The 11,177-nt window shown below is 62.5% G+C and overlaps 1 protein-coding gene across 1 annotated transcript; it reads left to right on the top strand.

Moving 5' to 3' along the window:
• Positions 1-7,315: 7,315 nt before the first annotated feature.
• On the top strand, positions 7,316-9,542 carry DERL3 (derlin 3). The gene is made up of 7 exons (XM_061170436.1): positions 7,316-7,503; positions 7,629-7,694; positions 7,770-7,843; positions 7,948-8,041; positions 8,455-8,650; positions 9,108-9,198; positions 9,302-9,542. Exons 1-7 carry the CDS (start codon positions 7,411-7,413, stop codon positions 9,381-9,383), a joined length of 696 nt encoding a protein of 231 aa, XP_061026419.1. The 5' UTR covers positions 7,316-7,410; the 3' UTR covers positions 9,384-9,542.
• Positions 9,543-11,177: the final 1,635 nt, after the last annotated feature.

Raw genomic sequence — 11,177 nt, 5'->3', positions numbered from 1 at the left:
AGGGGTGGCCTGCTTTCAGCCACCAGTGCTCAGGACCTCCGGGAGGGAGGCCAACGTGGGTGGTGACGCCCCTCCCCCGCCATGGGAGCCACGACCCACGCTCCCTCCTACACTCCGGAGCCTGTCACTCTGCAGATGGGGAAACTGAGGCCCAGAGCTGGCGGGGAGGGGGGAGTAGGGGGATCCGCCCCCGGCACTCAGCTGGAGGCAGGGAACACGGCGGCTCGCACCGAAGGTAATCGATACAGCAAAGCTGGCTGGAGGGCTCCACCGGGTCCGCGCTCCACCGAGCCCCCAGCTGCTCCTACCCCCGCAGAAGCGGCGAGGCCGCTTCGTCGACCCGAGCCCGCCCCAGAAGGTGCCTCCACTGTTAACCGGGCCCGGGGATTCCCCTGACCCCCGGATTCGGCCTCCAGACCCCATTTAGCCCTCCTGGGCCGCCCCCGCTAGTTGCCGGGATCCGTCCCCGCTGCCGAGACCGGCTCCGGCCGCGAGGGGGCGACAAAGCCCGCGCTTCGGGAGTTGGCGCGGCAGGTCGCCAGACCTCTCGGGGCTCCGCGGTGGCAGGGAAACCAAGAGGCCTAAGCCAGGGCCCCGCCAGGTGCGGGGAACTCCGGGGGAAGCTGCCCCCACGCCCCTGGGCGCCGAGTCCTGGCCGAGCCCGGGCGTCCCCTGTTCCACGAGCCCCAGGTGGTTTCGCTTCCTTGGTCGGACGCACCCAGACCGCGCCCCGCTTGGGGGGGGGTGCAGGGCCTTGGTCGGAAGCTCGGAGGTCTGACACCCAGCCCACCCTGCCTCTGCCGCGCTGTGTGCCTCCCCTCTCTGCTCCATGAGGGGTGGGACAGGAGTCTGGATGGTGGCCTAACCCCTGGAGCCTGGGCTCAGGCTGGCCCCCATGGTCCCTGGTCTCTCCTTCAGCCCATCAGCTGGGCATCCATCACCGGGTGGGTGGTGGGTGGGCTGACCTGCTTTGACCCGACTGCCTCCCCTCTGACCTCAGCGTCCTCATCTGTCAGCTGTGCTTTCCAGGAAGGGCTGGGGAGTGGTTCAAGGCCCCTCCTCCTTGCAGCCTTCCCTGTTCCTCCCACTTGGACTGGCAACTCTACTCCACACCAGGAGCCTCCCAAGGAGGCACTGGCTGGAGTTCAGAGGCCAGCTGACCTTGGGCACCAGGCTGTCGGGGTGGGCAGTGAGCCATCACCAAGCACAGCAGGCCGGCCACAGGCCTGGCTGCAGCTGATACCAATGGGGCACCTGCAGTCCCAACAAGTACTTCCTCTCTCCATGCTCCATTTGCTCACCTGTAAAATGGGGACATCATGACAACTGACCTGCCCCCTGCACAGGCGCTGTGCCCTCAGGCCCCAGGTGTGTCTGTTGACTGCCTGCACTGAGCATCCTGAGGGCAGGTACCGTGCCCTCTCTTGATCTCCAGACAGACCCTGCCTGTGGGTAGGTGAACACGGGGGGCTGCAGCCTGACTGAGTGTGGAGGGCAAGGCCTAGGGGCAGCCCCTGCAGGCTCTACCCCAAATCCAGCTTCTCCCTCCTCCTCAGAGCTGGCATCCACTCCAGTTCTGGGTCACATTTCCAACTTAACGATTCAAAACTAAGAAAGAAAGAAGAAACCCCAAGCAACAACCAGCCGAGCAGCCCCTCCTGGCCACCCTTTGATATTTGAGGACTGAACAGTGGAGCTGATTGAGGATAGGAGATTTAAAGCCATCTTAATTAGAAGCAAAGAATGTCCTCGGGGTTGGCTGTTCTAAAAATACAGCTGTGCCCACATCTGGAGGGGAAGGGTGGGAGGCGGGGGGTGGGGATGGCGGTTAGACAGAGTCTGAAGTGCTGACGCCTGCATTCCCTGGTGGGGGAGGCCCCCTCCCAGCAGGGCCCATGGTGGGGGAAGAGGGGAGGTACACCAAACGGCCAGTCCCCTGTGGCTGGGCCACCTGGTGCAGGTTTGGGATGGAGCTGAAAAGGCAGCCCACCCCTTCCTGGGCCCACCCTCACCCCTTCCCCATGCCCTCCCCACACCCCAGCCTCAGTTTCCCCAGGGTCCTGGTTAACGCCCACTGCTTCTTTCACCAGCCGCTGCCTAACATAGGCACAGCTTCTGACCGGGGAGGGGATTTTTCCTGGGTTTGATATTGAGTGCTATTTGTTACCTTTTATGAACTTGTCGCTTGTTTTGTGTCCTCATTCTAAACAAATGAGGTACTTTTGTACCTAATCTTGGATTTGCAATTTTGCATTTGTTTTCTTAAAGAGGCCCCAATACCTCACACAAGTGAAGGGCGTGCGAGGCTGGGAGAACATCTTGAGTGAAATGTGGAGGCGGGGCTTGTGGTGGTGTCTGGGGCGGGGGGCAGGGGGTGGAGGGGGACAAGGACGCAGGGTTCCTGTCCCAGGGGCTGAGCGAGCACCTGGCCTGGGGCTCACCCTCCCCGGTACGTGAGCAGGGCCTGGGCTGCTTGGCAGGGGTGTTGGGGGTATAAGCCAGGTGGGAGATGCGGGAGCCCCGGGCCTTTCTGAGCTTCTCCATCCACCTGCTCTGAGCACTCAGTCACTTTCTGGGCAAGGCTCCCAGAGTGGTGGCCCCTGTCCTTCCAGGTCCTTGCCAGACCACAGATGGGAATTGCCTGATGATCTGGCAGGCAGGCGATGGGTAGGAAGACCGTGGGACAGTGTGGCCTCAGGTTCCACATGGACCGGATCCCATGTGCATCCCCGGGTGTGCAGGTGGGCAGCAGACCCGTGTGGGACCACACAGTCTTTTCACTGTGTCTCCATGAACTCGCATCCCCGGCCCTGCCATTTGGCTGATTCAGCCAAGCAGATAATCTTCTTCCAAAACACAGCCCTGCAGCCACACTGAGCCCGAAAATAGCTGAGGTGGAGGGGGCGGCGGGGGGGCTGCCAGCTGCTCTGGGGCTCTGGCTGGAGGCGGCTTTGATGGTCAGGTAGTGGCCACAGCAGCGAGTGGAATGAGGGGCAATTGATGAGGGTCATGACAGCCGGGCATTGAAGGTCAGGCTGGTCCGGCAGCTGGGGCTGGGGAGGGACCATCTCATCCAGCCACTGAGGGTCAGAGATAGAGAAACCGGGGTCCAGGCAGGGAGTCCCACACCCCAGCTACTCAGCAGGGGAGCATCCAGGGAGCAGAGTCACCTGTCAGAGACATGGCAGGAGCCCAGAGGTGGCAGAGAGGTTTTTGTCTCTGAACCACAGCTGGAGAAGGGTGAAGGCAAGGAGCTGGGAGGGCAGGGCTGGGGAGGCCACGGAGGGCTTCCCTGAGCGGTCCTGTCCCCCCGGGACCCCTAACTCGGCCTGTCCCAAAGCAACAGGGGGTCTCCCTCCCAATCCTGGCCCTCCCCTACGTCTCAGCCCCCTCGCCAAGCACTCACTAAGGTCTATGCCTTCCGCCTCCTTGACCCTGTCACCCCCGCTGTCACGTGCCCACCACTGCAGGCCGCAGCCATCTTCCCCTCTGACCCCTGCTTTCTCCAAAGAGCCGCCATCTGATCCTAACCTCACCTGGGGCTCTTCACTGCCCTTGGGACAGAGACCATCACCTACAGGGCCTGGTCAGCCAGCCTCTCATCACATGCAGCTCCTTCCCTGCCTCTGTCCCTCCATGCCACCTCAAGACCTTTGCACAAGCTACTCTCCTGTCGGGCCTGGCTAATGCTAACTCTTCCTCTATCCTGACTGCCTCCTCCCTCCCCAGCCCACCCAGAGACCCTCAAATTCCTGGAAAGTCGATTCTGCTACCAGGCTCAGAAGGCCAGGCCCAGGTCGCCCCCTCTGCCGGGCAGGCCTGACACAGCCCACCTGGACGGTTTGTTGTTCTTATGCTCCGGTCACGAGCAGCTGCTGCCGAGTGAGTTCCGGACTCAGTGCTAAAAATATCCCATGACCCAGACAGGAAGGGCCACCAGGGACACAGCTGCTCCTGGGGGCACTGGCTGGAGCCGCGGTGAGACCCACCCACAGCAGTTGGGGGCGTGGTCCATGTGCTGGGAGGGGGTGGACACTGAGCTCGCAGCCCCTGAGGAAAGGCCCCGCGAGGGGTGCCACATGTTATCCACAGGAAGACACAGCGCCTCCAGCACTCACCTTGTTTCTGCTTCTTGCCAGCTGTTACCACAGGCACGTGCTGCCTTCGGAATAAAATACATCTAAAAATTGAGTGTGTAGGGCCCTAACAGAAGGTAGGTGAGCTCTGGTCCCTTCAGGGAGGGCTTCCTGGAGTAGGGGGCATTTCTATCACCCTCTCTCCCTCTCCTTTTAACAGAACATCTAGGCTGGTAGGGAGGGAAATGAGTGACTGAATAAGTCAGATCTGGGCCGTCCCAGGAGAGAGATGCTGAATAAGAGGTGGGGAAAGGACTGGAGGGTTCCCTGTGGGGCCGGCGAGTGGGAATCAGGGTTGGCTCCAGGTTTCGGGGTTGTCACTGGCGTCTCATGAGGGTCTCTCCTGGTGTACAAGCCCTGTGAGGAAGAAGGCCAGCTTGGTGGGCACGCAGCAGGTGCTGTCCTGCCTGTAGGCACTGGAGAGCCTGGAGAGAGAAATCAGGGGTCTTCGGGTGTCCCTGGACCTGGGCACCTGTCCCCAGACCTGGGCTCCTTGCTCTGTAGCAGGCAGGGTCCCGAGGCCAGCGAGGTGGCTTGGAGAGCAGGCCCATCGTCACCTCGCCACAGGCCCGCCTCCTGCCATAGTCCTCAGCCCAGGAGAGAGGAGGCGGCCCCTCGGGCAGGCCTGCTGCCCCGCTGCTCAGGACAGACAGATGGCTACACAGCCATTAGCATCCAACACCCCGCCTGCCTGGCTCACCCAGGCCTTCTCTCTGTAATTAACTGTCTGGAGGTGCCAAGGGTTGAAGCAGCGGGCCCGGTGCCTCTCGAGTGGCCTGTCCTGGGCCTGACACTGGACGTGAAAGCCTGGACTGGTGGTGACAGTCTGCCCCAGGCCCTGTTCTGCCTCCTAGGGGCCTCAGTCCCCACCTGAGGGTACCCTGGGCCTGCGAAGGGAAGATGTGCAGTAGAACCCCGCCGCTGCTCCCGGATGTCCCGCCCCCACCCTGGGCTCCGTCTCCCAGGAATGTGCTTCTCCAGCCCCAAACCCGGCTCCTGCCTTATCAGCCCTATCAGCCCCATCGAAGGGGAGAGACAGACACCCCTATCACATGACGCCCCTCCGTTAGCCCCAGCCTGACCCTGAGCGGAGGGCCAGCCAGCGCCTGCTTGCTGAGGGCCCGGAGACAGGAATGCCTCCCCTTCCCAGTGCAGACAGGAAACCCGACCCCCTTGCTGGCTCCTTCAAGCCTGGCAGGCGCCCGCCCTGATGTCTGAGGCCCTGGATCCCAGCCCTGCAGCTGCACCTCCACCTGGGTGGGATCTGCTCCACCGGCCTCACCTCGAACGTGACCTAGATCTGCTTTGCTGGAAAATGGAGGCTGTCTGAGGGGGCCTTATCAGCTTGCTCCCACCAGCCTCTCAGCCCTTGGTCCAACTCCTGCTGTATCAGACTGACCTCTCCTCACTCCTGAACCCAACACACACCCCCCTTCATGCTCCCAGCCTCTCCCTCCCCACCCCTCCCAAGTGGGCCTCCAGGAGCCACTCCCCAGGGGACCCCTCTTAGCCCTCCTAGGATCCACCTGAAATGGAGTTTCTCTTTTCCACCAAAATAACAAGGTATCTCGGCTGGTTCTCCCCACTCCAGTCTCCCTGGGGGACTCAGGGTCCAGCCCAGGGCTTCCCTCACTTGCCACACTCGAGTCCAAGGTTGAGCTCCATTTGGTAAAGGTCCGGGCACCTTCCTCTCCCTCATGGCCGCCATTATCCAGGGACCTTGGCGTGGCTTCCCAGGCCACGTCTCCCAGAGCTTCTCACTGCCTTGTCCCTGCAGCCTTTTCCTAGTTCTGCTGCAGCCTCCCTGGTCTCCCTGCTTCCCTGGCTGTCTGCCTTCTCTAACTAATGAAGGTCGAGCTGCCCAGGCCTGGCCTCGCCCCTTGGGCATCTCACGCAGGCCCAAGGCTACAAATGTCATTGGTCTACTGAAGGCTGCTACCCACACTTGGACCGCCTGTCTGACATCTCCCCCAACACCACGGATGTCATACAGATGCCCCAAACTCAGTGAGGCCAGAACAGGACTCTCCATCTGCCTGCCTTTCTCCCAAGCATTCTCTAGCTCAGTAAAGGCCACCGCCTTCCATCCACCCTGCAGCTCAGGCCTCGAAGTCACCCTTGACTCCTCTCTCACAGCTCTGTCTAGTCTGCTGGCAAACCCACATCCCGCCCCTCCTGGCCCTCCAGGCTCCACCCTGCCCAAGCCACCAGCGTCCCTTGCATCATCCCTTGCTCACCGATTCCTCTGGCAGTCTACTGTGCTCACAGCAGTGACAATCAAACATCACCTCTTCACAGAGGATTCCCAGATCACCTCATCTGGCATGGGGCGCACTACCCAAGCCTCCAGCCTCCACTTGGCTGTTATTTCTGTTAGCGCGCTGTTCTGCAAACACTAGCTCTCATCTTAGCACAAGACCATGACGGCCTGTCTCCTTGGCTACACCAGGAGGGATAGCATCTTTTGTTGGCCTTTGTGTCTTCAGCATCCAGATCAGTGCCTGGCACATAGTCGGTGCTCAATAAATGATTGACTTTGTTCATTAGAATGAATAAATGGAGTTTCCCTTTTCCACCAAAATAACAAGGTCCTCTCCAGCCCGTCCACTTGCTCCAGCCTGCCTCATCACCGGGGCTGCAAGTCCCCAGCCTGGCCCTCCTCCGGCGGCCCTCGTGGGGCTTCCCAAGGAGCCGGCAGTTTCAGCAGGGCCTGGACGTGCGGGGGGATTTGGACTCACGGCTGAGCGCCTTCTTCGCTGCTCTTGTTCCCGGAGGGAAGAAGGACGACCCGGGTCGCCGGCCAAGCCAGGTGGATCGACATATCAGCGCGGCCGAACTCCGGGTTCCGCCCCGCCCACACCCCGCGTGGCCCCGTCCCTTCAGTCTCGCGGGGCCTCCTCGAGCAAGCACTCCTAGCCTCGCCCCCAGGGTGGCTCGTGGGTCCTCGCTATTGGTCCTCTCCTAGTTTGCCGCGAAGCGCCCAGTTCCTCATTGGCCACACATTCTCCCGCGCCGCCGCCGCAGTCACCACAACAAGCGCCACGTGCTCAACCGTGGGGCTTGCTCATTGGCCGCGAGTCCCGACCCGCCCACGCCCCCATCCTGCCCCCCGGCTTCCTGCTTCCTCCTCCGATTGGTTACCTGTCGCAACACCCCTCCCTCTAGCCCGGGCGCGCTGCACCTCGGATGAGGATTGGCCGAAGACAGGAAGGCGGAGTTTGGAGGCAGGTTAAGAGCGCTCGGTGGTCGGGCCACGCGTTCCTGAGAAGGTTCAATGGCGTGGCAGGGGATGGCGACCGAGTTCCTGCAGGTGCCGGCGGTGACGCGGACCTACACCGCAGCCTGCGTCCTCACCACCGCCGCCGTGGTGAGCTGGGCGGGTGGGTGGGTATCACCATGGTTACAGCCCCGGGGGTTGCCATGGTTACGGTTGGACCCGCCCCCGCCCCCCCCCCGCCGGGGGGCAGCTCCTGACGCCCCCTGGTTCCGCAGCAACTGGAGCTCCTCAGCCCCTTCCAGCTCTACTTCAATCCGCACCTCGTGTTCCGGAAGTTCCAGGTGAGGCCGCCCCGCCCCTTGCACCTGCTGGCCCAGCCCTGCCCGCCCCGCGCCTGACCGCCCGCCCCCATGCAGGTCTGGAGGCTCGTCACCAACTTCCTCTTCTTCGGGCCCCTGGGATTCAGCTTCTTCTTCAACATGCTCTTCGTGTATCCTCCGCTGCGCGGCCCCGGGAGGCGGGGTGGGGGTGGGTGGCGGCGGGAGAGGGGAAACTGAGCTCCGCTGGGAGGCACTTCCTATACGGACGCCGCAGGTTTCGCTACTGCCGTCTGCTGGAGGAGGGTTCCTTCCGCGGCCGCACGGCCGACTTCGTCTTCATGTTTCTCTTCGGGGGTGTCCTTATGATCGTATCCTTCCCGGGCTCTGGAACCTCTGGGCCCGGCCTGTGCTGGCCCTGGGGCCCTGCTTGAGCGCCGGCCGGAGAGGGACAGAGTCGCTTCCTCCAGCTTAGGCTGTATTGAGCGTGCATCGCGTGCTCAGTTCCAGGTGCCAGGGCTAGGTCCAGTGCTGTACCCAAAATGCCACACGGTGGGGTACCCGGGGCTCTGAGCCCTGAATGCCAGTATCCAGGAGGAACTGGGGCCGGGATGACCAGTGGTGGGGCCTGGGGTGAGGTGGAGAGGCAGTGCAGATCAGGTGGCCCCTGGAGGCCACAATGTGGCCTTAGATTGGGAAGGGAAACCAGCCAGCGGGAGGGTTCCAGGGGTTTAGGAAGTCAGAGGGGCCCTGGGCAGGGCATGAGGCCTTGACTCTGGCCCAGCTGCTGGGGCTCCTGGGCAGCCTCTTCTTCCTGGGCCAGGCTCTCACAGCCATGCTGGTATACGTATGGAGCCGCCGCAGCCCCCGGGTGAGGGTCAACTTCTTCGGCCTCCTCACCTTCCAGGCGCCATTCCTGCCCTGGGCGCTCATGGGTTTCTCAATGCTGCTGGGCAACTCAATCCTCGTGGACCTCCTGGGTAAGCCTGCTGTCCATCCAGCCTTCCCCAAGCAGGCTGTCAGGGACCTGAGGGTCTGGTTGGCCAGAGCCCCCCGTCCACCTGCACTGGACCTCTCATCTGTCCCCACCGCCTCTTCCTGCCCTCACGGCTCCCCTGTTCTTCCAGCCCCTCAACCAAGCCAGCCTATCGGTTTTACTTCTTCAGGCCTCACCTGCTTGCTGATGCTTGTGTTAGGTTCTGACCCAGGTGGGGATGGGTGGATCAGGGTTCCTGCTTCATGGCTCCCATTCCTCCCATGTTCTCAGGCCTGACCCCCTCCCAGGACCTGCCCTCTTCTGGGCCAATCCTGGCCCCACCCTGGGCTGGCAGTCTGTGTAGGACATTGGTCACCCGTGCTCTGGGGCCTTCAGGGCTGCGCTGGCCGTGGGCTCTGGGCTGTGGAGAGTGGCTTCAGCAGTTGGTGGCTCTCCCACAGGGATTGTTGTGGGCCACATCTACTACTTCCTGGAGGATGTCTTCCCCAACCAGCCTGGCGGCAAGAGGCTGCTGCTGACCCCTGGCTTCCTGTGAGTGCTGAGATGACAGCCCTCCCTACTCCCCCCCAGATGGTTCCCTACCCCATGGGGGAACCCCTGTTGGCTGAAGCTCAGCGTGGGCCCCTCCCCACAGGAAGCTGCTACTGGATGCCCCAGAGGAGGACCCCAATTACCTGCCCCTCCCTGAGGAGCAGCCAGGACCCCTGCAGCAGTGACCCCACCCAAGGCCAGGGCCAGCCCCAGGGGCCCATCTTCCCGGCCTCCGGCAGGCCTGCATTCCCCCCGCAACCCCGGCTTGTAGCACAGCTACCTGTCCTGGAGGCTGGGCCATGCCCAGGGCCCACCCGAATAAACAATGACCTGTATCCTCTTCACACACAGCACTGGCCCTCCTGCCTCGGCCGGCCACACCTTTCCATGGAGGGTAGGTGCTGCTGGCCTTCACCAAGGGCCACCAACCGAGCCTGACCTGCTCTCTCAGACCAAGAGCAGGTGGTAGGATGGGAGGCCCAGAGAGGGTCCAGAACCTACCCACAATTGCCCAGCAGAGCTTTGAGCTCTCATCTCCACCCTGACTGTGCCTCAATTCAGCCTTCAGTGAGGGGTGTCAGATGTTGGTGGCGGGGCCAGGACTGGGCTAGCCGGTCATGCTGAGCCCAGTCTGTAGTGGCTGCTGCCCGAGGGGCCCTCAGGCTGATGCCTCCCTAGGCCCCTCCTGTCCCTCACCAGCAACCCACAAGCGAAGCTTTGCCTCATTTTCCAGCTAAGCAGCTAAAGGACTGGCTAAGTACCCACGGGGCCAGGTGCAGAAAGGGGGCAGGCCCTTTCTGTGACCCCAAAGCCTTAAGTGTCACCTTAGCAGAGTCCAATGGCTGAGGCAGAGACCTCTGGGAAGCTCTGCCCCTGCCACTTTCAGTTGAGGACGCGGAAGCCTCCTCTGGCCCACAGCTCACTTGCATCAGATGACCAGTCCACGTGGCTTATTCCTGGATCGTCACCAGCACGAGGGCTCCTCCAGCCACCGGCTGTCACGTTCAGAGATGACATAAGTATTCACCATGGAATTGGACCTTGACGTTGTAGTGAAACCTTTGGAGCAGCAGTGGGCTCTGCGGTGGGCAGGCAGCATGTGAAGGCCCCTCCCCGGGCCTCTCCCAGGCAGGTGGCCAGCCTGGCCAGTGTGCTGAGGCAGGCAGGGTGTGTCCCACCCACCAGCTGGGGACTTGGGCCACCTCCTGCTGGCCTGAACACACACCTCAGCAGTGGAGCCCACTTGTCTCCAAAGCCAGCTGGGCCTGGAGCCTTCCTCTTTGTTCAGGGCCTTCCAGTGAAGCCCAGCTGTCTCCTTGCTTGGGGTCCAGCAAGTTCCACTCCGGGATGAAGGGCAGTGGCTGGAGTACAAATTCCTAGGACGTGCTCATGAAGCCCCCACCACCCCCGCCCCAGCCCAGACGCCAGCCCCATCTCACCCCACATCCCACAGCGAGAACCCTCAGAGCTCTGCCCCTGCCCAGTGTGGGGCTTGGGCTGGGTACCGGGTGCCATGGGGCCCCAGCCATGCTCCGGGGAGCAGAGCAGTCCTGACCCTCAGCCCTGCCAGCAACTGAAGGTGCGGGGTCTGGGCCCATGGTCTTCAGTTAGACTGTAGCTGTGCCCGGGTCACCCTGCGGTGCCTGGCCCAGTGAGGAGGCCCCCATGTGCCACCCTCCTGGGTCCCATATCCCAGGCAGAGTGGGGACCCTTCCACATTACAGAAGAGGATGCAGAGCTGCATCACTCTACGAGTTGGCGCCAGGTTGGGTTTACTGCTCCACACTCTTCTCCTGTTACTCCTCACAACCGGTGGGGAGGGAGGGGCTGGCCCGGCCACAGCATCAGCTGGGGGTGGAGATGGGCCCCAGTCCACCTGTTATGTGTGAGGTGCTAGGAGGTGTGGCAAGAGCAGTGCACACCTGCTGGAGCTGAACAGCTGGGCACGGGCACCCGGGCTGGCAACACGCCCTCAACGA

The sequence above is a fragment of the Eubalaena glacialis genome, chromosome 15 (assembly GCF_028564815.1).
Source record: "Eubalaena glacialis isolate mEubGla1 chromosome 15, mEubGla1.1.hap2.+ XY, whole genome shotgun sequence".
NCBI classification, from domain to species: domain Eukaryota; kingdom Metazoa; phylum Chordata; class Mammalia; order Artiodactyla; family Balaenidae; genus Eubalaena; species Eubalaena glacialis.
This window is presented reverse-complemented; position numbering and strand designations above follow the sequence as displayed.